We start from the raw sequence: 23,589 nt of genomic DNA, 5'->3' as shown, positions 1-23,589 counted from the left end.
GATGCCTTCGACATGGAAAAGAATCCAAAGCGGGTCGACAAAATCAAGATGATGGTTGATGCGCTCAACATAACAGAAAGTGCACTGCAGCGGAATTTAAGCAGCTTGGCACACAAAAACGCTTCTTTTGCTGCATTTGGTAACAGATCTGAGGAGGTTTTCAGTGCCACTAACCGAGACGACACAATAAAGGAGTCAGAGCCAATCCAGACTAGATTCCCTTCCGATGTATTCCGTGACAAAATGGACCCACTTCCGACAACAGTGAACACGCTAAAAGCGGGCAACATATACGAAGATACAGTCACGTCCTCACACGAAATAATGCGAGTCAAAACCGCTGCTCTAGGTCAGGGTCAGTTTGAGCAGGCCATAGAGGTCTTTCCTACAAAAGTGTATGCCGCTACGAATTACCTCACTGGCCCAGTCGGAGACAGAGCGAAGGCGCCTATTGGCAGCGGCACATGCGAAAACCAGAAGCCAGGGGAAGCTAGCAGTGATTCTGACGCATCAAGAGCCATTAAGGACATTCCAGAAAGGAAGACTGTGTCGGAACCAAGCTTTTCAAACTCCAAACAGCCGAATATGGATGGGGAAACTGAATCATTGGGAAGTGCGGCAGGTCACAGACAGCCGAGTCAAAAAGCAGTAACGCCAGCTGCAATTAAGGAAGAGTCGTCGTTCACTGACAAGGAAGCCTTCAGAATGCACAACGGCACAGAGACGTCAACAGAGCGGTCGTCTACGCATATCAAGGTCACAGACTCTGTTGTTAACTCCGAAGGCCCTAATGAGCAAAATCTCGCTGCCGGGACCAACACGCGTCCACAGTGCAGTTTCAGTGGTTTCACGAGCGGTACGGCACCGGTGGCCGTCCAGGTACCTCTTTCATCTCTAAGCCAGGTCTTATCTCAACAGCCTCTCAAGGTAGTGAAACGGAAGGTGGTGTTAGAGACGGTCACAAAGACAGTAACGGAAAAGAAGGAAAGTGTGAAGGCCGTTACGAACCAGAGCACGGGCATCGAGCACAAAGACTCCCACCTGGAGTCCACCACCAAGGAAGAAGTGCAGAGCAAAAGAGAAGAGGAGACCATCGAGTCGTACGACTCGATCGCAAATGTTGTAAGGCAAGGCACCGTTTCGAATCCGATCATAGCGTCCATGGTCGAAGACAAGCAGGCGAGTATTGTGAGCAGCCCACTATTAAGGAGTAGTCCGAAAGCGGTAGACTCTCCAAAGGAAAGCGCTGCCTCGCAGTCTGCGCCCGACATCAAGGGTGTTAAGGAACAGATTTGTCAAACGCCCGAGAGAGTCAAGCGAGCGAAGCAACCAGTGGCGATAAGAGTTCACGACGACACCTTGGCCGAGGATGAAGAGATCGCATCGCGCAAGGAAGAACACGGTCACATGGATCTCGAACCAAAGTCTATACTGAAGCCGCTTAATCGGCCGGCAGCGCACGAAGCGCACGATGCACCACCAGATAAGAAGCACTTGGGCTTCCAAGAAGCTGAAAAGGCTGACAGCGCACCACCGCCGTCAGTACTGCCAACAGCCGGCACAAGAAATGATGAAGACGATGCAGAGGAATCAGCTCTACCACCGCCACGCTTCAAGTTCAATCGCAAGGATTCTATCGCAGTCACAAAGCTTCGTATGATGAAGCAAGCAGAAGAATTCTCAGAGGAAGAGGATGAAGACAAGAAAGATTCCGAGAGTTTTTTAGCCAGTAGCGCGGCTGCGGATGACAGGAGAGGCGAAAAGCATACCGTGTTCAAGCCACCGGTCGTGATTGGCATCGAGGAGCCGCAGCCGGCAAGTACTACAGACACGGCCCAAATCGACAACGAAGAAGTGAACGCCTCAATATCTAAAAGCGCCATCACGACACAGCCTTTGGTCGAGTTAACGGTTGTCGATGCGAAGGAGGGAGATAGTAGCGCCAAAAATACGACAGAGGAGAACAGCGCTGGAGTGGCTCGAAAGAAGCTCAGTAATGAAACAGCTACTGGTGGACGTGAAAGAAGCCCCAGTGACACTCGGAGCTCATCAAAAGAAACGGAAGATCCAGGGAAAACTTCGGACAATACTCAGAGTCTCGAAAAAAGAGAGGAGGAAACAGAAAAAAGCTTCAATGACACCTTTGGCAGCACAGCAGGAGGTATAAGCACGTGCTCTATTAAAAGTCAGAAAAAGGCAGTACACGCGAAAGAGAGCTTTACCGAGACCCTAAAACATCAGAAGGCAGACCATGCGGAAATTAACCTCGCAGACAAGCATACAGAACGCAAAGGAGCCGTCGTTTTTGGAGCCCAGGACGAGGATCATAACAAGGGGGTATCTGAAACCAGTACTGAGCAGTCGCGTCCGATGAATATGCTACCCATCGTGCTGGACGCAAGTCAAATACAAACCCAAGCAACAGTGGCAGACGAGAAGGCAATCATGGAGCCTTGCATCAACCGATCCGTGAAAGAGGTGAAGAATGTTGAGAACTCTGTCGTTACTTCCGAAACGGAAGAAGTATTCTACTACCCGAAAGAAAAGGTCACCAAGAAGCATATATCGGAAACAAAGGTTCTCACGGAGACGCGGTCTTACACAGAAATAGTAATAGAGCCGAACTACAGTGGATCGTCACTGATGCCCGCTATACCTGAAGAAAACGAGCAGCTGCCTATAGCAGCTGCTTCGTCTGGAGAAATCTTGGCTGGTGGAAGTAGCAGCTGCAGCCTTTCAACAGAAGCAAAGGAAACTGAAGGATTTCGGGGAGTGGCTTCGATTTCCAAAGCTTTGTACAGAGAGAAAGAAGCAAAAGACGCCGAACGTCCGCTTGCGCTTCGGAACCAGCTTGCTCTCGATGACAGCTGTAGCCGCGTTGCTCGGAAGACTGATTCGTTCCAAACGCTCACTGACTTCGCCCCTTATGAACCAGAGGGGCTACTTTCCATTCAGTCTACGGCCATCCAGGAAACAACCAAGCCACTTGACCGTGTTGGAGATCAGACGATGGTGGAGCTTCCCTCGAGTGATTTTGACACATGCAAGGGAATTTTTGACAGGCCTCATCACGAGCATCGAGAGCTGCGTTCTGTTAGCGGCAGTGGCACCAAAGACGACGATGCATTGTCCGGCCCCACAGAATTGCTTTCAACTGCAATGGACGACATGGCCATTGGCGCGCTGGAAACGACGAGGGACATAGATAGCTCTATTAGGCGCCAACCAGACGTCAGATGCATTCAGACCCGTCAGCAGCCCAAGGAGATAACTGCCACATCGTCGTCCGAATTGACTAGCCGAACCAAAGATGTAGCGGTTGAAGAAACCTCTGCGCCATACGGCACAGAATCAGAAAAACCATGGCGCACTTACGATTCTGAGAAAAGCGGAGGGTATATTGAACAAGATGCTTTCAAAAATTACGGACGACTAGCTCCTCCAGAAGTCATTGCAAATACTGTGTTGGACACACACACAAAAGAGGTGACCCCTGAACAGGTGGGACGCGCATCTCTTGATAACGAGGTCTCACAGGAACTTATTCCTCGAGAGGAAACCACGCACGCTGTTTTTAAATACCCAGAGGAAAAACGCCCGGCCACAGAACCAACATCCCAGCCGTTGTCAACGACGCCCATTTCCACAACCTCGGAAGCACCAACGGCATCTGCGTCTTCAAAGCTAGTCCTTTGCGAATCGGAGTCTCTAAAAACATCAGCAAAAACAGCCGAATCTGTTTCGGAACAAGTTAAAGAGGAGAAAGTTGTAGCTCATAGGAAGATATCTATGCCGGTGGACTCGCTAAGCCGCCACTCAGACGTCATAGTGCCGGAATTTGGGCCACTGACAGCAGACGTCCGCAGTGTGCGTGCAACGGTGGGAGAAGGCACGATCAAAGCTGCAGAATCTTCGCCCGTCACGTATGATGATTCCTCAGCGAATGCTTTCGCAAGTGGTATTTCAGGCACCTCAGTGACCACTTACGAATCTGCTGCAGACTTACTCGGAGAAAGGCGTGATTCACTCACTATGGAAGTGATATACGACGCAGACAAAAAACCAACCATTACTCAGGATGCGTTTCCCATGTCACCACAACGAAGTGAGCAATCTCACCGGACTGTTCAACTCCCTCAGTTCAAAACAAGTGTCGGAGCAAAAGATCAAATAGAGAAGTTTTCGCTACCCGAGATAACGCCGAAATCTGAACAAAGTCAAGGTGAGATACAGTCTGTGATCCCCGTGCACTTCGTAGATGGACTTCACATACCCTATGAAGTACCAGCCCATGCAACAGGCTATACGTCCGATAGAGTCCCCGCTTCCTTTCCTGTAAATGCTGAAGAGAAAGATTCGTCTGAAAAATACTTCAGTAGCGGGTCTCGCGAATCGACAGCTGTCATCCCTACACAAGAAAAAGAACTCATAATTAAGAATTATGAAATTTCAGAAAACTCGAAAGAACGCGATGACGCAGAAACAAGATTGTCTGAAAGGATTGCGTCTGTATACACTCAGCACGAAGTGTTTAAAAATGCTACAGATAGCAGTGCTTCACAAAGTGCACTTGGTACACTTGTGCCCTTCTCTGAGCAAAAGGCGTTGCTGTTGGCAGATTCTGACTCTGTAGCATTAAAAGAAATGGTTTTGGAGTCATTAGAGCAAATGCCAGAATTGCTAACGTCGGAGCAAAGACTCAGAGATAGCGTCTTGAAAAAGGGCGCAGTTACCACTTCTGCAATCACAGAAGCACAAGAGGTTCCTTGCCTGGCATATGTAGATGTTGTGCCAGCGGAAAACGCTGTCAACGGCGAGGCTACAGTTCCCACTTCCATAATTTCAGCAGCAGCGACCGACTCGCAAGGTGCGCTGATGCAAATAAGTGCTAGAGGTCCCTTTAACAAAAGCGACGCTTCGCCTGTATTGACATCGGCTGTGGATGAGTCATTGACCAAGGAGATTGCAGCCAAGTTAAGCTCTCTAATTGAAAGTGTGGAGCATACTTCAGCTTCGCAGATAACTGTTCCCGCATCGTGTACAATAGTTCCAAAACAACAAGCACCAAGCACTGAAGAAAGAAAAATAGAAATAACACATGAGTCAGCAATCATTGCTAAGCCGGACCATGTTGTCGAGAGGCCGTTGGTTCATGACAATAATCTAAAAGACACGGGGGAGTTTGTGGTTTCTACCGGGTCTTCTTTAGTAAACCCAACGATAGAATCCACCACGACAGTTTCCAAGCCGACAGCTAGTGTTCTTGAAGGAAACAGAGAAATAAGTACTGCACCGTCAACATACATGTCTCAGCGATCACCCGCCGATCGTTCAAAAGGTAGTCATGATTGGAACTCCGTATCGGTGTCTGAGACTGCTGCCAATTTCACGGAAACTGAAGCAAGCCTTGTCAGTTACAAAACTCCTCTAGCCATAAGCGAAGCCGCTCCAACGCTTCCAGGCGAAGGCTGCGCACTACCCGATAAACTTAACGGTAATGAAAGACAAGTGGTAACACGATTGCCCTTCATGACCCCTGAAGCTACATCTCCCACTGGCGAAACGCTCGGAAGTTCCACAGAGGCCAACCTGCCGTGTGTGAAAAGAGAGAGGTCCATAGACTCGGCAGGCATACCAGACGTTAATGCTTCGTCGTTCATGTCACAAATACCAACCACGCCACAATCCACAGACACAACTTGCGAGAGCAAAGCACTAGTGTCCATAATCGAACATTCTTTCTCCGATGGCGTAAGGTCTCTCCAACTAACACTTAAGACCAGCAATCAAGGGTTTCAACAGCAGGCAGCCGAAGGACGAATAGTAGCTGTTCTCAAGAGCACGGAACCGACTAATGTCAACGGAGAAAGTACAGATGCTCTTGAAAATATATCAACGTCTCTGGTAACAAGTCAGCTGAATGAAACCTCCCCCGCAACCCACATAGAAAATAATGAAAAGCCGCTGATAAGTTTCGCAGAAAACATCGAGACAATGACTTTGAGTCTATCCACTATATGTAAACGGCGGTCAGAATCGGGTGACTTAAGTGAACTCGACGGCGACAGAAATCTCGCACCTTCCAGTATACCAGCCGTTCCAGAGAAGGTACCGGCATCGAATATTAAACCAAGGTCTGGAAGTGTGGAAATGCAGCTGTCGAACACACGTTTAAAACCAAAGATTAGCGAGAGCGAGAGTCAAGTTCCTGATAAATTACTACTCGCATCTGTAAGCTTGAACCTTCAGGAAGTGACATCAACCTTACAACCAAGCTTCAGAGATGACCAAGCGCCCACTATCATGACCGAGTTTCCAGCAAAAGCACCCCTACAGAGAGAGGGTGCTGTGCCAAGCATTTCTGCATTGACAGAGCCACTGTCACTGAAAGAGCCGGGTGCTCTATTAAGTTTCAGCAGCGATCAGATTTCAAAAACAGTCAAGGACGCAAAGCCAAACGTAGCGCCAACGCCCATTTATCCTGCCGCCACTGCCCATAAAAATGCGCCTGGTGACGCTGCACAAATGGCAGTAACAACCACAGTTCCTTCAGTAGCCACACAGTCGATATCTGCAATAAAATTTACATCAAATGTCATGGCTAAAACTCCATATACAGATATCTTGCCGAAAAGAAGCGGTTCTCTCCGTTCGGCGGAGTTCCTACAAGAAACGTTTCCTGAAGAGGAAGTAGAGCCTGGCATCGTGCGAAGGCGCAGCTGTTATGAAAGCCTCGCGCTGCTGCCAGAACCAAGCATAATAGCGAGAACTTGCGGGAATCCGAGCGTCGCTAATGAAAACGAGCCAGTCGGACTCGCGACACTGCAAAAGACTGACACAGTAGCTGCGACAGCTAGAGAGGTGATTTCCGATAAGGGCAGCACTGCGAGTTCAGTAGTAGAAGTATTGGATACAAGCATCGCACGAAGGTCCCGTGAATCTATAATAGCATTCCGTGACACAAGAACAGTAGCGACAAGTGGTCGGCCGAGTATTGAAACCACGGCATCCATTTCTGTAAAGATATCAGCGGCTGCTGAAGTACCCAAAGCCAGTGGTGAAATTGTTCGCGCAGAGGATCATATTACAGATTCAGTGGTGGGCGTGCGAAGTTCCGGTATCGTACGCAGAGCTAGTGCGCTCGCAACTGGCAACACAGGAGCAATATGTACAAGGTTGCAGGCACATTCCACTGCCCCTGAATATGGTGGTCATGAAAGCCGCGAGACTGAGATCACGTCGAGCATGAATGTGGATTACCGCGAAAAGGCTGTGGTGCCGAAGTACAGCCATCGCGAAAGCAGTGATACGAATGATATCCTGACTACCATCTCGCAGTCTCGGCCAGGTACGGCGGTGTCGAGATCAAGCGCTGAAATAAGGTTTTCGGACGAGAGTAAAACAGGAGCAACCCTGGAGTTTCAAGAAACAAGCATCACACAAAAATCATCTGATGGTGCCAGCGTAGCTGACAAATCGCATTCAATTTCGCAATCTTCGGCAGCTGTTGTATCCCTACGTCCCTTAAGTGAATGTGTCAGAACAGAAAACAAGTCAACTACGCTTGTCGCAATGCCGGAAATAGGAGTTGTGAGGCGGCCCAGCTTTCCTGCAAGCATCGTGCAGTACACGGCGTCAGGAAGCTCGGCGTCAACAGATGTTTCGCATGCTAAGATGCTATATACAGATACCTTGCCGAGAAGCAGCGGTCCCCTCCACCTGGCTAAGTTCCCACAAGAAAGGTTCCCAGAAGAGATGGTAGAGCCTGGCATCGTGCGAAGGCCCAGCCATTCGGAAAGAATTGCGCTGCTGCCAGAACCAAGGCTCATACCGAGAACTTCCGGGCATCCCAGCGTCACTAATGAAAAGGAGCCACACGGACTCGTAGCATTGCAAAGGACTGACAGAGTAGCAGCGACAACTGGAAAGTTGACTTCTGAAAAGAGCGGCACTGCGAGTTCAGTAGTAGAGTTATTGGATACAAGCATTGTACGAAGGCCCAGTGAATCTATAATAGAATTCCGTGACACAAGAGCAGTAGTGACAAGTGGTCGGCCGAGTATTGAAACCATGGCATCCATTTCTGTAAAGATACCAGCGGCTGCTGAAGTACCCAAAGCCAGTGGTGAAATTGTTCGCGCAGAGGATCATATTGCAGATTCAGTGGTGGACGTGCGAAGTTCCGGTATCGTACGCAGAGCTAGTGCGCTCGCAACTGGCAACACAGGAGCAATATGTACAAGGTTGCAGGCACATTCCACTGCCCCTGAATATGGTGGTCATGAAAGCCGCGAGACTGAGATCACGTCGAGCATGAATGTGGATTACCGCGAAAAGGCTGTGGTGCCGAAGTACAGCCATCGCGAAAACAACGATACGAGTGATATCGCGATCACCATCTCGCAGTCTCGGCCAGGTACGGCAGTGTCGAGATCAAGCGGTGAAATAAGGTTTTCGGACGAGAGTAAAACAGAAGCAACCCTGGAATTTCAAGAAACAAGCATCACACGAAAATCATCTGATGTTGGTACCAGCGTAGCTCATAAGTCCCATTCAATTTTGCAATCTTTGGCAGCTGTTGTATCTCTATGTCCCTTAAGTGAATGTGTCAGAACAGAAAATAAGTCAACTACGCTTGTCGCAATGCCGGAAATGAGCGTTGTGAGGCGGCCAAGCTTTCCGGCAAGCATCGTGCAATACACGGCATCAGGAAGCTTGACGCCAACAGAGGATGTTTCGCACGTTGTGGACGCCATCGAAGAAATCAGCACACTGAGACCACCTAGCAATCGTTATAGCGCATCAGTACCACCTGTTATCGAAGCGGCAACAGATACCAACGTTTTGCGCATATTGGAAGCAAAGCCTGTACTTACAGGAGTCCCTTCATCCCAAATATCAATCGTGAAGAGAAAAGAGTCTGAACAAAGGGCACTTGTTCCACTGAGCATTTTATCTAATCATTTGGTCGAACGAAGAAGAGAAACTCTACTAAACGATCCTGTACAGATATTGGAACGTGCTACTATAGCCGGAAGAGAAGCTCAAGGTGCGGTCGAAGCACTGAACAGAAATATTGATAGAACTGGCTCAGAGGCTTCGTTGTCGCTTGTGGCAGCTCCTGCATCAGATTCCCTCGTACACAAAGTGTCTGAAACTGAGACCGCGGCTTCCGACGGCTTGGTGTATGGTGATGCAAAAGAGCGCTCTATTCATGACATATCACAAGAATTGGCTGTTGACGTAGTAAAGAAGAAGCTAAGGTCCGTAGTCGATGTCTCGGCTACACAGGACAAACTATTATCCGAGCATAATTTAAAATCTCATGAGCAGCCCTTTTTAGAAAGAAACGTCCATCCACAACAGGAATATGTTGTGGCAGAAGTTCAAGTTTACGAACTTGAACGTGCAGCCCACACAGTATCGAAAACCAGTTGTGAATTGAGCCACGCTAATGACAGCACATCAACGACAACCGGGAAGTTAATAGAAAATACTGGTGCACGTATAGCCAGTGACGCTGTCGGCACCGCAACTGACAACCAATCCAGCACTACTTTTAATCTTCAAGGAGTCATGCTACCAAGCTCAGGGGACGCAACAAACCTTGCAGCTGAAAAAAGATTAATCGCTACGATAGAGACTCCAGCAGCTGCGCTTACGGCTAATGCTCAGGCAAGCTCCAAAGCTGACGCTGTGGCAACCGGCAGCAAACCTGAGAGCAAAGTGGCACCAGCAAGTGAACGGAGCGTTGTGACCAAATCGGCGTCAAAAGCCCTATCAATTGGTCGTTCTCTCGCTGACGTATCACCTGCATTAGAAAAACAGAAAGTCATTGCTGATCTTTCATTGCCCGCACGACAGCTAGACGTCAACATTGCGAGGCAAACAACTGCAGTCCATGAAAAGGTATCTACGGCGTTTGCACTTCAGCAGACAAACTCTTTCAAAGCTGAAACTATAGCTGACACAACCGAGGCGCTAAGCATACGTAGAACTGACGACATGGCTACAGCACATTCGTCTTCGCTTGTCACCGCCAATGCCTCCCCATCTGTGGATGCTACAGGAGACTTGGTTGAACTTATCAGCCCTGAAGTCACCGAAGCTTTCGAACAGCTGCAGTATGCTTTCGGTGTGCGTCTCGAAGACGCCAGTTATCAGTCGCCGTCGGCTGACGTACACCCAATGCAAGACCCGCCAGAAGTTCCGCTCTCCCTTGAAGTTCTTGGTAGGCCACTCCCCGCAAAGCACATTGATATAAGGCGCCAGGAACCCGCACAAATTGGTACTTCGCCTTCGCCATATTCCGCAGTAGGCTATGCCTCCCCTGACGTTCCATCCGGAGAGATCATTGAAAGAAAGGTCTCGGTTGATGCTGAATCTACACAAACAGGCAGACCTAAAACAATGAAAGACCTAACGGCGTTGTTCGAAGCACCCAGGTCTATAGAGCAACCCTCTTCTAGAATGACTACTGGGGACGAGTCTGAACGACGAAGAATTAATTATAAGCCGCTCAACAGGTTCCAAGAGGAAAGAGCGGGAATGTTTGCGACTTGCAGGCAGGACACTACTTCAATCATGCTGTCACCAGGTACCTTCGGACCACTGGTGCCAGGTCCTCAGAAGCAAGAGACACGCTCTGTTCCAGAAAGCACCTTACCTTCTGCCTGTTCTGCGGATGTGCAGAGTGCCGATGGTAAACACGGAGACGTGACCCACACGGTTAGGGACCGAACCGACGCACTTTTGTCCAGTCCTTTTGCATCGCCCGCGGGCACGATGACAGGTGGTTCATCAATATTCGCGGCCAGCGAGAAGCTCGCAAGCATGTCAGAGACAGAGACTTTCAGGTCATTTAACACAGACCGAGACGAAAACAAAGTTGTCGCTGTTTTTCAGGGGACAGAACCATCGGCCCCGGAAGTGAGAACGCCGGCACAGTTGCGCAATGAAAGGGATCCTCGTGGCTTTATAGAGTGGATGCCAGTGGCGAAAGAGCAAATAATGACCATCACGGATGACGAAGATGTAGTGAGAACAGCTTCTCGGATGTACAGTGCTACTCAGCAACAGCTTCTCACAAAGGGTACTTCTCAGAAACCATCTTCAAATGCTGCGGATCTTACTAGCGAGCCATCTACCAGCAAGGACTCCACGGAATGGTCACCGTCTTCGCTCAAACGCAAAAGCGCGAGTTACAATGCTCCTGACATTGAAGAAAATGTCCTTCACCATTCCTCACACATCCCTCATAGCACTTACATACGGCGAGAAAGCGCAATGTCCGCAGCATCTGAATCGGCGGACAATGAACCACAAATAGCCGATGTCCGTGGTTTCATTCAGTTAGATACGATGTCCGCAGATGAAACTTTCGCTGCCCACAGCGAAAGGAGAAAATCCTCCCTATCGCCCATTGCAGATATTCGTGGCTTTGTTCCAGTCAAAAAGGTATCTGCAGATTATACCACGAGTGAAAGCGAGAAAATAAAAATGTCGTTAGCACCAAAGGCTTCCGAAGACACAGTCGGCGAAAAATCGTCGGAGACAACTGTAGAGCCGGCAGTTGATGATATCTGCTGTTCTTTACCAGTCTCTGACGTAGATTCTGCTGCTGAGGCGCCGTCATCCACAAAACCTCAGAAAAAAGGGACCTCAGAGGAAACACTAAAGGAATGTGATGACGAGCTGCCAGAGCTACCGATTATCGGCGCACATGCAGCCTACGATTTAGGTAGCCGCCCACCTCCGACGACCCGGCGCGAAACGTATTCAGCTCTGGACTCGAGCGAACCAGAGAGAAAAGTGTCTACCTCAGTAGTGCTGAAAGCAGCCCGCGAGAAGGTTGAAGCACTCTCCCAGTTCAGAAACGAGGATTCAGACAAAGTAGAGCAACATGCATTGCCGGCCGATGTCCCGATCAGCGTCCGTGCTTTGATTCGGCAGATGAATTCACAAAATCAGCCGCGCATAATTACTCCTGCTCCGAAGGATTTGTTGATTGCTCGTCAAAGGGAAGAAGTTTCGCAGTTTGTGGCTCCCGAATCTAGCCAAGAGACACTTACGTACGTCGAAGCGCCGCCGGTGCCACCAGATGCGCAAGCGGAAGCATTGCCAGCGGAGACGCCAGTAGAGACCACAACCATACCTGTTCCACCCCCAGAACCTAATTTTCCGACCTACGCAGTACCTCGATTTAAGCCGCTCGTAAAAGTGCCACAAGCTGACGTTGCTGATTTGGAAGGCTTGAAGAGTTCTGAGGACGCAAAGCCAGACGCAGGGCCTGCCATGGCTAGTAAAAGAATAGAACATTTCCCAATGGTCGACGAGAAGTGGAAACTGATCGGCCTTCTCGCGTCTGAGGAGGCGAAAAAGAACGCGGGCGTGCGCAGGGCTTCAGATGGCGCCGGCAGCGTGGCACCCTCCGAGACAGCTGATGCAAAGGACTCCGAAGGAATGCGCTCTCCATGGAAGCTCAAGCCTGCCCCCAAGAAGGGTTCAGAAGACGAGTATTTTGAGAGTCTCAAGACAAACAAAAAAGAGGCCATTCCATGGAGCACAAAGCCTTCCGAGAACAAAGCAAAGCAAAAGAAAGCACGGACAGCGGACCAAGCGTTGGCTCCGCCGGAACACCTCCCCAAACCAGAAGACCACAAACAAGAAGAAATAACATTGAAACCTGCGGTTAGCGAACAGCAAGCACACTATCAGGTGATGGAAGAGCCGAAACAGTCCGATAAAATACAGCTTGCGGCACTAGAAGCAATGCCTAGAGAATCTTTACTAAAAGGAGCTGCGCTTCATGTGCCGTTGCTGCAGGACGCAAGAATACCCGGTTCATCATTACAACAGCAGCCAATGTCGCTTCACACAGAAGTTCGGCACTCAATGTTGAAACAGCCTTTGATGCGATCATTGCTCCAGGAATCAGTTGCAACACCACCTAAAGTACCCTTGATTGCACCGCAACCCTTGCACAAAGAGGAAGTTCCGACCAGGAAGGGCCTCGAAGCGTCCGTGTCCGATGTGAAACCTCCTACAGAAGTAACTAATGTTATGCCACCAAGGAATGCTACAATTGACAGCTCAGTTAGCGCTAAGGAATTTGCAGATGAAGACAGTCTTGAAGGTTCTGTGAAATCTGTAAAGAGATTGATAAAAGCTAAAGACCGTCAGCTTATGATAATGAGGTCCAGCCAGGGACAAAGTGTAGGCCCCGACGACAGCTTCAAGGTTGTTTTAAACATTGATACTCCGAAGTCGGAACGCATTGTTTTCAAACATGAAATACCGCACAATTTCGGGAGTACTTCGACGCAGTCAGGTGCTCACAAGGTAGACTACTTTTGGGAAGCAACACCAAAACCCACTCCAGGTCCTTTTGTAGATTCTGACGATTACGATCTCACAAAAGAAGGAAGCGGTAAGCTATCCAGAGAACCCAGCAATGCCGAGACTGTGGTTGCTCATTGGAGCTACTCGCGAAAGCTGTCAAAATCAAGAAGTGCCTGCGAAGTGGACAAATCGAATACGTCGCTATTTTCTTTCGTAGCACCGAAACAGCAAAAACCCAAGACTGCAGCATCTGCAGAGGCTAACCAACAAATGCACTTTTCTCATTACGAACATTTGCCGTGCGCTTCATTCAACGACAAGGCGATGAAGACAGAAAGTCAGTCGTATAGCGTGGTTTCAAAGGCAAATACCGCTGTAAAGACAATTCCTGGAAGCGGGGTGGGGTGGTCTAATGAAGACGGCACACCGCAAGGACAAGACCAGCCTGGTGGTCAAGAACATGGTAATGTCGGTAACGACAACGCGGACGCCAGTGCGGACTGCAACGCGGACGGCGAAATGGTCACAAAAGAAGAGTTGGAGCGCTATATGAAGATAGCAAGAGACCTCAAGCTCAGACGTGGGTCACTAATGCCACCCTCGGGGACACTGCAGTCGTCGGAACCAGTAGGCGTGGGAACAAAGAAAAAGCCCAGTCTCGTGATGGAAACAAGGATAGAGCTGTACGGCAAAGGCCACGTCACCTTCTCTTTCGACGCGGTGGCAGAAGAGGGAACTGTCACGGGTAGCATGTACCAGGATGACTCGCAAGGCAGTCTCGTCCGGCGCGGTGCACCCTCGATGACTCACACACCGAAAAGGATGAGCATCGACGTGCGTGCTCCACCGGCCACACCAGCACCTTCGATGGAAGCCATCTCGAAGCGCTCTAAGTCGGTCGATTTCGGCTACAACAACGACGACGAGAGCATGCAGTACGAGCCTCAGGAGCCGCCGAACGCCGTCAGCCAGGCTGCCAGAAGGCGACACTCTGAGCACATCAAGGCTCAACCTGGAGAAGAGCTCAAAAAGCGGAGGCACTCGGAACCTGGTACTTTATCCATGTCCAAAGATACGGGAGAGGACACGTCTAAGGCCTTGTCTGCCACCGACTACCAGTCGGAGCCCACTGTGGTTGCTGAGGACTACCAGGCGCCTCATGCACCATGCGCACCATGCGCGCCCTGCGAAGTACTGCAAGAAGCGGAAGATATGGCCACCGCGGCAGTAGCACTGGCGGCTTTCGAATCTCAGATGCGCAAGGCACCGCTTGCCAGCGAAGAAACCATTTCGGTGCACTCTCTTCTCGCCGAAGCGCCTGCGCAAACTGCATCTGAAATGAGTGCAGCGGCAAAAGAGCCAGCGCCGCCTGCCAGTGAAGAAACCATTTCAGCGCTGTCTCTTCCCACCGAAGTACCCGCGAAACCTGAACTGACTGCAGCGCCAAAACAGCCAGTGCCTCTTGAAGAAAAGGTTTCCATGCAGTCTTTTCCCACAGAACCACCCGCAAAAACTGCGGCTATGCCGGAAGCAGTGTCAAGGCAGCAGCCTCTTGAGCTGGTGGAAAAAGCAGAAGAGAGGCCCGGCTCAGCGCTTTCCATGAGAACTACGTCACCAGGAGTGGTGAGCGACGAAGATCTGTCCGGCTACGCAACCTGCGAATCGCGCATGGGCGCAAAGTCTTCCGAGGCGCAGAGCACGGAAGACGTGCTGACGCAGGAGCGCAAGATTGCAGAGTTTCCTGTGAAAGTTCAGATGGCGCCACCACAACCTTTAGCGACAGGGTTCCCCGAGGAAGCTGAGCAAAAATACGAAGTGGAACGGGTACCTGCTGTAGAGGCTCCGATTCCAGTTGCGTTGGACACTCCAGTGGGACGTGAAGAAACTAAACACGAGATGGCAGAACCACCAGCTATGGAAGAAATTAAGCAGGTGTCAGAAGTTCCTGTCTTTGAGGAGCCGAAAGAAGCGGAGCAGGATGTAACTGTAGCCCTGGCTGCAAAAAAACAGGAATCTGATGTACCAGAAAGGTTACCTATTGAAGTAAAACCACCAGTAGAAGCAGCACCGATGACTGAAGCAGCGCAGATATTACAAGCTCCTACTGTAGAGACCTTTGAACATAAAACAACAGATTCGGCTATTCTAGAAGCTAAACCAGCCAGTCAAATAACCGCAGAAGAGGAGACAAAACAGGTACTTGAAGTTCCCCCCAAGGAGGAGCCATTCACAGAGCGAGAAAGAGTTGAAATGTCAAAAGAGACAGCGGAATCAAAGGTGAATTTAGAAATACCGGAATTAGAATTTCAACCAACATCAGAAGCATCGACTGCAGAAGAAAAATCATTGTCGCACGCACTGGTTATGGAAGAAACGGCAGCAATTCCTGAACTGCTAACTGCAGAAGGAGCAAGACAGGCATCGGAAGCAGCAGCAGAAGGCGAACAGAAAATAGTAGGGCCATCGACAGCGGAAGAAAAGAAAACGTTATCAGAGATAGTGGCTCCGGAGGGAACAAAAGCGTTGTTGCAAGCATCACTCTCTGAAGGACTCAATGTGGTATCAGAGGTTCCTTTTGCACCAGTCACGGAAAAAGTTACGCCTAAGATAGAGCCACCTGCTGCAGCTGCAGAGGAACAGATGTCAGATTCACAGATTAGCGTTATCACAGAGTGGAAAGTGAAGCCGGTTGAAGCTCATCACTCTGAACAGCCCCAAGCAATGCCAAAGGCGACTACAGCAGATGAACGAAAACTCGTGGAGACCCCAGCCGTGGAAACTGCCGCGGAGGAAACGCACGTAATAATGGAGGCACCAGTCATGGAACAGCCGGTACACATATTACAAGAGTTGAAACCTGCTCTGGAAAAAACAGAAGAGATAGCAGAGCCACCAGTAGCTGTAGAATTGATGCATATATCAGAAGCAGCGGCACAGGCTGTGCAAGAGACAAAAGAGATAACAGAGGAACCAGTCTCTGAAGAATTGATGCCTGCATCTGAAGCGCTCCAACTGGTTGCGGAAGAAACGAGAGAGTTAGACACAAGACCGGTCACGAGAGACTTGGAACCAGTGTTAGAAGCAGCGGTGACGGCCGCGGAAGAAACAAAAAAGACTACAAAGGAAGCAGTCACGGGTCAATCGAAGCCCACATCTAAAACGCTGAAATTGGCTGCAGAAGAAACAAAGGAGTTCGAGGCAGCACTGGTTGGAAATGACTTTGCACCTGTGTCAGAAGGAGCCGTACCAGCTGTGGAACAAACCAAAGAGATAACGGAGGTACCAATGGAAGAAGAATCGAAATTCACATTAGAAGCGCCCACACAAGCTGCGGAAGAAGCAAAAGAGTTAGAAGCAGCACAGGTCATTAAAAGCTTGGAACCAGGGCTAGAAACAGCGGTGCCGGCTGTGCAAGAAACAAAAGAAATAACAGAGGCACCAGATGCGGGAGAATTAATGCCCACATCAGAAGCACTCGTGTCGGCTCTCGAAGAAACGAAAACGATAGCAGAGGCACCTGCTCCAGATGAGCTGACACATTTGTCTAGCTTACCGGGTGTACAATTGCAAGATGTAAAACCACCAGCTATATTAGAGCCATCAGCCACAGAAGAAACGAAAGCAAAAGTTGCCGTAACATCTCAACTAGAGGGGGAAGGTGTACCAGAAGTACCAGTTATGGGTGAAGCCACGCGCGAACTAACAGAAGCAGCCGCTGCAGAGATTAAGCCTTTGTTGGAGGCACCGACTGCGGAGCTTCAGCATACCGAAGAATCAGTGTCAGAAAAGCCAGTCGTAAAAGAAACACGACTGCTGACAGAGGTGCCAAAGCTAGAAGCAACACAGGTACCAGAGCAACCAATCGCTGAGCCAGAACAGCGAGAAACTGCTAGAAAACTGGTGACGGAAGTGGCCAGAGATGAGCCTGGAGCAGTAGTCGAGCTAATGGAGACACAAGTTGGCATACCTGATACTACTACACTACAGCAATCACCGCCAAATGATATTGTTGACCATAAACCGTGGTCTGAAGAACTGGAAATACCAGAAGAGCAGATACCTGGTATGGATGCTGTCGAGCCTACTGAGAGTATGCAAGATATCAGGGCAAGTCATAAAGCAGACTCTTACACCGAACCAGAAGAACAAGGACCAAGACGTCGTTCGTATTCATACCTTGGCAGGTTCCCTCCACCAACTTGTGTCCTTGAAGACCTTCGCGAGAAAGTACAGAAAAGTGGAGAGCAGGAAGAGCTTCGTCCAATAGTAGACACCACGGTGGCCACCGCAGTAGAATTGGGGCATCCCAACGAAGTTAGCCCGCTTACTACCGCAAGGGAACTACAGGAATCCAAACCTGAAGTTCCTGCCGTAGAGAAGCAACTAGAGCAAGCTGCTCCAAAAGACATGCTTGAGAAGACAGAGGAGGTGCTGAAAAAGCCGTCGGTGTATACATCATTCCCGAATTACACGAAACTTACATCATCAGGCATAACGGAAGCTGTAAAGACGCACGAAGTAGCACACAAAACCACGAAGTCAGAGGAAAAACTGGAAGCTACCGTGCCCTCAACGGCATCCTTACCGATTCTGGAGACAAGACTGTTGCCCGAAATTTCACGAGATACTTTTGTAATGCCAGCAGTTTCACAGCCAACCACAGAACGCCACGTAAGCGAAACGGTACCAAAAGATGATGAGCTTACATCTACTATCGAAGCAACTAAAGCTGATATTGAACCACCATCAGGAAGAGCGGGAATTATCAAAGCAGTAGGAAAGCTAGAAGGGGCGGCTTCAAAAAATGCATTGGAAGAACCTTCAACACCTCCCTCGCCAATTTTGGATACAAGACTTGTCCCTAAAGATTCGCAAGAAGGTTTTGTAATGCCAGAACTGTTACAGCAATACATAAAACTCCAAGTAAGCGAAAAGGCATTGAAAGATGAAGAAAAGGTTGATGAGGTTGTTCCCGAAATTGAAACAACAAAAGCTCAAGTGGAAGAGCTATCAGAAAAAGCAGTAACTACAAAACAAGAAGAAAAGCTGGAAGAGGCCACTCCAACAAAGGGCCTCGAAGAACCAAAAGGCCACGGCTTAAAGTCTACAGAAACGGGATTGCAAGTAGCAGCTGCGGATACTGCACCAACATCTGATTTGGCGCCTACAGAAACATTAAAGGAGCTTGAAGAACCAGCTGCGAAAAAACCGGCAGAGGAACGAATACCCGTACAAGAAGAAAATCTCGCAGAGACAGCACCGACAGAGGCAACTGAAGAGCCAGAAGATCATGCTGTAATTCCTGTGGAAACAAAGCTTACAAAAGAGAAAGAGACTGTGCCTGTTTCAGCTTTGCTTGAATCTGCACCTAAAGAACCGTTAGCAGAGCCGGAAGAATCAGCGGCGAAGATAGAGACACTGTCCGAGGAAGCAATACCCGCACAAGAAGAAAAGCTCGCAGAGACAGCACCGACAAAGGCAACGGAAGAACCAGAAGTTCATGCTGTAATTCCTGTGGAAACAAAGCTTACAGAAGAGAAAGAGACTGTGCCTGTTTCAGCTTTGCTTGAATCTGCACCTAAAGAACCGTTAGTAGAGCCGGAAGAATCAGCGGCGAAGATAGAGACACTGTCCGAGGAAGCAATACCCGCACAAGAAGAAAAGCTCGCAGAGACAGCACCGACAAAGGCAACGGAAGAATCAGAAGTTCATGCTGTAATTCCTGTGGAAACAAAGCTTACAGAAGAGAAAGAGACTGTGCCTGTTTCAGCTTTGCTTGAATCTGCACCTAAAGAACCGTTAGTAGAGCCGGAAGAATCAGCGGCGAAGATAGAGACACTTTCCGAGGAAGCAATACCCGCACAAGAAGAAAAGCTCGCAGAGACAGCACCGACAAAGGCAGCGGAAGAACCAGAACTTCACGCTCTAATTCCTGAGAAAACAAAGCCAACAGAGGAAGAAGAGGCTGGTGCTGTTTCACCTATGCTTAAATCTGCGCCTAAAGAACCATCAATAGAGCTGGAAGCACCAACGGCGAAGGTAGAGACACTGGTTGAAGAAACAGTACCCGTACAAGAAGAAAAGCTAGCAGCGACAGCACCGGCAAAGGCAACGGAAGAGCCGGAAGTTCGTCCTATAATTCCTGTGGAAACAAAGACTACAGAGGAAGTAGAGGTTGGGGCTGTTTCACCTTTGATTCAACCTGCGCCTAAAGAACCATCAATAGAGCCTGAAGAACCAGCGGCGAAGGTAGAGACGCTGGTTCAAGAAGCAATACCCGTACGAGAAGAAAAGCTCGCAGAGACAGCTCCGACAAAAGCAACGGAAGAGCCGGAAGTTCATGCTCTGATTCCTGCGGAACCTACAGCAGAAAAAGAGACTGGGCCTGTTTCATCTTTACTTGAATCGGCGGCTAAAGAACCTTCAATAGAAGCGGAAGAAGAAAAAGCGGTGAAGGTAGAGAAACTGGCTGAGGAAGCAATACCTGTACAAGAAAAAAAGCTCGCAGAGACACCTCCGACAAAAGCAACGGAAGAGCCGGAAGTTCATGCTCTAATTCCTGCGGAACCTACAGCAGAAAAAGAGACTGGGCCTATTTCATCTTTACTTGAATCGGAGGCTAAAGAACCTTCAATAGAAGCGGAAGAAGAATCAGCGGTGAAGGTAGAGAAACTGGCTGAGGAAGCAATACCTGTACAAGAAAAAAAGCTCGCAGAGACACCTCCGACAAAAGCAACGGAAGAGCCGGAAGTTCATGCTCTAATTCCTGCGGAACCTACAGCAGAAAAAGAGACTGGGCCTATTTCATCTTTACTTGAATCGGAGGCTAAAGAACCTTCAATAGAAGCGGAAGAAGAATCAGCGGTGAAGGTAGAGAAACTGGCTGAGGAAGCAATACCTGTACAAGAAAAAAAGCTCGCAGAGACAGCTCCGACAAAAGCAACGGAAGAGCCGGAAGTTCATGCTCTAATTCCTGCGGAACCTACAGCAGAAAAAGAGACTGGGCCTGTTTCATCTTTACTTGAATCGGCGGCTAAAGAACCTTCAATAGAAGCGGAAGAAGAATCAGCGGTGAAGGTAGAGAAACTGGCTGAGGAAGCAATACCTGTACAAGAAAAAAAGCTCGCAGAGGCAGCTCCGACAAAGGCAACGGAAGAGCCGGAAGTTCATGCTCTAATTCCTGCGGAACCTACAGCAGAAAAAGAGACTGGGCCTGTTTCATCTTTACTTGAATCGGCGGCTAAAGAACCTTCAATAGAAGCGGAAGAAGAATCAGCGGTGAAGGTAGAGAAACTGGCTGAGGAAGCAATACCTGTACAAGAAAAAAAGCTCGCAGAGACAGCTCCCACAAAAGCAACGGAAGAGCCGGAAGTTCATGCTCTAATTCCTGCGGAACCTACAGCAGAAAATGAGACTAGGCCTGTTTCATCTTTACTTGAATCGGCGGCTAAAGAACCTTCAATAGAAGCGGAAGAAGAATCAGCGGTGAAAGCAGAGAAACTGGCTGAGGAAGCAATACCTGTACAAGAAGAAAAACTCGCAGAGACAGTAACGACAATGCCAACGGGAGGGCCAGAAGTTCATGTTCCGGAGTCTGTGCAAATAAAAGATTCAGCAGAGACAGAGACAGAGGCTGTTGCGCCAGTTCTGGAACTGGAGCCTAAAGAAACAACAAAGCAAACCGAAAGACAGGTTCCAAGTAAAGAAAAAACAACCGACGAAAAGGAACAACTACCACAAACACTCGAGGTAGTTCCAGAAGTGCCCAAGGAAGAGGTCATCGCTGCATCTGTGCCATCTGAGCCAGTTGCGGGCGAAGAAAAGTCATCGGCTCCACCACCCCCGCAGGAGCCCGTAGCTTCTGTAAGTGGGGAAGGCGTGTCAGCAGAGCCAGACAAGAAATCACCAGATTCCAGCCTGGAAGCCGTTGCAGCTCCCAAGATTAAAGAAACAGAAATTTCTGAAGAGCCTGCTCAAGAAATGCTTCAGCTGAATGTGATGATCGAAATAAGTCCAGCTTCATTGCAGGAGCCTGAAAAGAAAGAAGAGGGTGAGGGTGAAAAGCCAACTGCCGCCGCAGCATCCGAGATCGAAGAGCACGCAACAAAGGAGGGCGAAAGTGCTGAGACAGCGCAAGCGAAAACTGAAGCGCCAGAAACACCCGAAGTTGTTCTCGACGAAGAAAAACGGGTTCGCGAGATACTGGAGTTTGAAATGAACCTCTGCAGAGCACGCAACCTCGGTAGCGCACTGCCGAAAGCCGAAGAGCTCTTGCACGTTGGTACGCCAGTTAGTGAGCCTGCGGAGTCTGCGGAGCTGGCGCTCCTTGAGGAAAAGCTTTCTCAGCCTCCAGGAACGTCGGCGGTCCCCACGGAATCTCCTAAAGCTGACACGCTGGCACCGTCTACACAAGAAGGTGGCCAAGCAGACACAGAACCGGCAGAGCCGATTCTCGACGCTTCAGATTTCAACAAAGGACCTATGTCGGACTGGGAAACGGAGCTGCAGCAACTCAGGGACTCCAGGCTTCATGGTGCGCCGTACAGGGCAGGCGAGCAAGGAAAAGCACTACCGGCTGACGCGGCCGTGGGTGCTCGAAAGTTCATTTTTCCGGAAGGCGAGGGCAAGAAAGGTCCTGAGGAAAAGCAAGTTACCATTCCACCAGAGGCTGAGAGTGGCAGCCCAGGACCTGCCGCGCCATCCCAGAGTGGCTTAACCCAGCGCGAGTCTGTCGTCATTGTCTACGAGAGCGACACGCTCGGAATGATTACGCCCGACTATGAAATTCGGCTGAAGAACGAGCGCGAGATTCGTATTAGACCACCCGAACAGCCTGACACATCTGCGCAGCCACATGAAGGACCACCGAGATCATTCCTTCGACTGGACGCGGATACTGAGGGAGGGTACCCCAAGTCCCCAGTTATCCACCACGTGAGTTTCACGAGAGAAGAGGGCGCTCCTCTTGGTGAAAAACCAGAGCATGTGAAAGAAAAAGAAGTCAAACCTTCTATGCTAAGCCTTCCCGAAGGAACGCTGGATACAGAACAAGTTGCAGAACCTGTGCCGTCAGCTTCATCCTTCGCTTCGGCAGCAGGTGCCGGGCCCGATGAAAAAAGGAAATTTCTTGGTGCAAAAGAACAGTCTGCTGACGAAGCGCACCCCCAAGACGACGGCCTTTCGAAGGTACCCATTAGTGCTGCTGAAAAAGAAAGTGAAGTCATGCCAGAGCATCGTGGTGTCGAAACTCCAGAAGAAAAAGGGAGTGCTGAGCCAAAACCAGAAGCCGATATTTCTTCACGTGTCTTTCTTCCAGCCCACAAGGCCTCGACGGAAGGCGAATCTGGGCCGACAGCAGAAGGCGAGGCTCCGGCACCTGACAAGGTGAAAGGAGAGGAAGCTCCCCGCACTTTCCTGTCAGCCAAGGAGCAATTGCCGCCGGAAGCCGGAATACAGCCGAACGTGGAAGACAATATTGCTCAGGAAGCATGCGAAGCCATGGTTTTATCAGAGCAGCAGCCCGAGGAGAAGGCGGAAACACCCAAAGATCAAGACACACTGCTCTTACCAAAAGATGAGCTCCATCTCATGGTGGAGCGACAACCTGAGAAAGAAATCGAACCTTCGAAGACAGATGAAACAATGATCATTGTACCTAGAGAGGAGCTCCCCAGTGGTGCGCGAGCGACACCGCCAAGCGACGTCGAGGCACCCCAGCGTGTGGCAGCCGAGGTAAAAACCGCAAAAGTAGCTGGAGAGGATGAAGGGAAAGCACCGAGCGGAGACCTCGTTGAGCTTACCGAGGTCAGACAAATAGCACTGCCAACAGACGAGAGCCAAGCGTCCGTTTCGAGGGCTCCTGTCGTAGAGCAAGTCGTGATTCCGGTGCACAAGAGACCCTCGGACACCGAAAAGCCCGACGCCTCGGTCATCTCCGCCATAGAGCGGGACCTGGTATCGGCAGCGGGCCCACCTGTGGAAGAGCCCAAAAGAAGCATCCCTATGTCCAAGGACGACTTGCACCATGCCGTCAGCTCTGACTGGGACGTCATGTCTAGGGAATCGCTGCAGGGAAGGCCCGGCACCAGGACGGCCGACACACAGACTGAGCTGTCCACTGATGTCAGGAGCAAGGACGTGCGCGAGGCCTCGACGTACGCATTCCTTTCTGAAGAGACTGAGGAGGTCAGAAGGGCGCCAGACGACTACCTGCCGCTCTACTTGCACCGGGTGACGCTTAACGACAAG

The 23,589-nt window shown here is 49.8% G+C and overlaps 1 protein-coding gene across 6 annotated transcripts in view; it reads left to right on the top strand.

Moving 5' to 3' along the window:
• LOC126536041 (uncharacterized) overlaps window positions 1-23,589 on the top strand; it is a 62,454-nt gene that overhangs the window by 4,835 nt on the left and 34,030 nt on the right. For all 6 annotated transcript variants that reach the window (XM_055073366.2, XM_050182934.3, XM_055073370.2 and 3 more), the window contains exon 1: window positions 1-23,589. This exon is cut by the window's left edge and continues 4,835 nt beyond it. In XM_055073366.2, coding sequence (XP_054929341.1) covers window positions 1-23,589 — 23,589 coding nt within the window.

This window comes from Dermacentor andersoni, chromosome 4, assembly GCF_023375885.2.
Source record: "Dermacentor andersoni chromosome 4, qqDerAnde1_hic_scaffold, whole genome shotgun sequence".
In the NCBI taxonomy this organism is placed as follows: Eukaryota; Metazoa; Arthropoda; class Arachnida; order Ixodida; family Ixodidae; genus Dermacentor; species Dermacentor andersoni.
The sequence above is the reverse complement of the archived record's forward strand: the minus strand, read 5'-3'. Positions and strand labels throughout refer to the sequence as shown.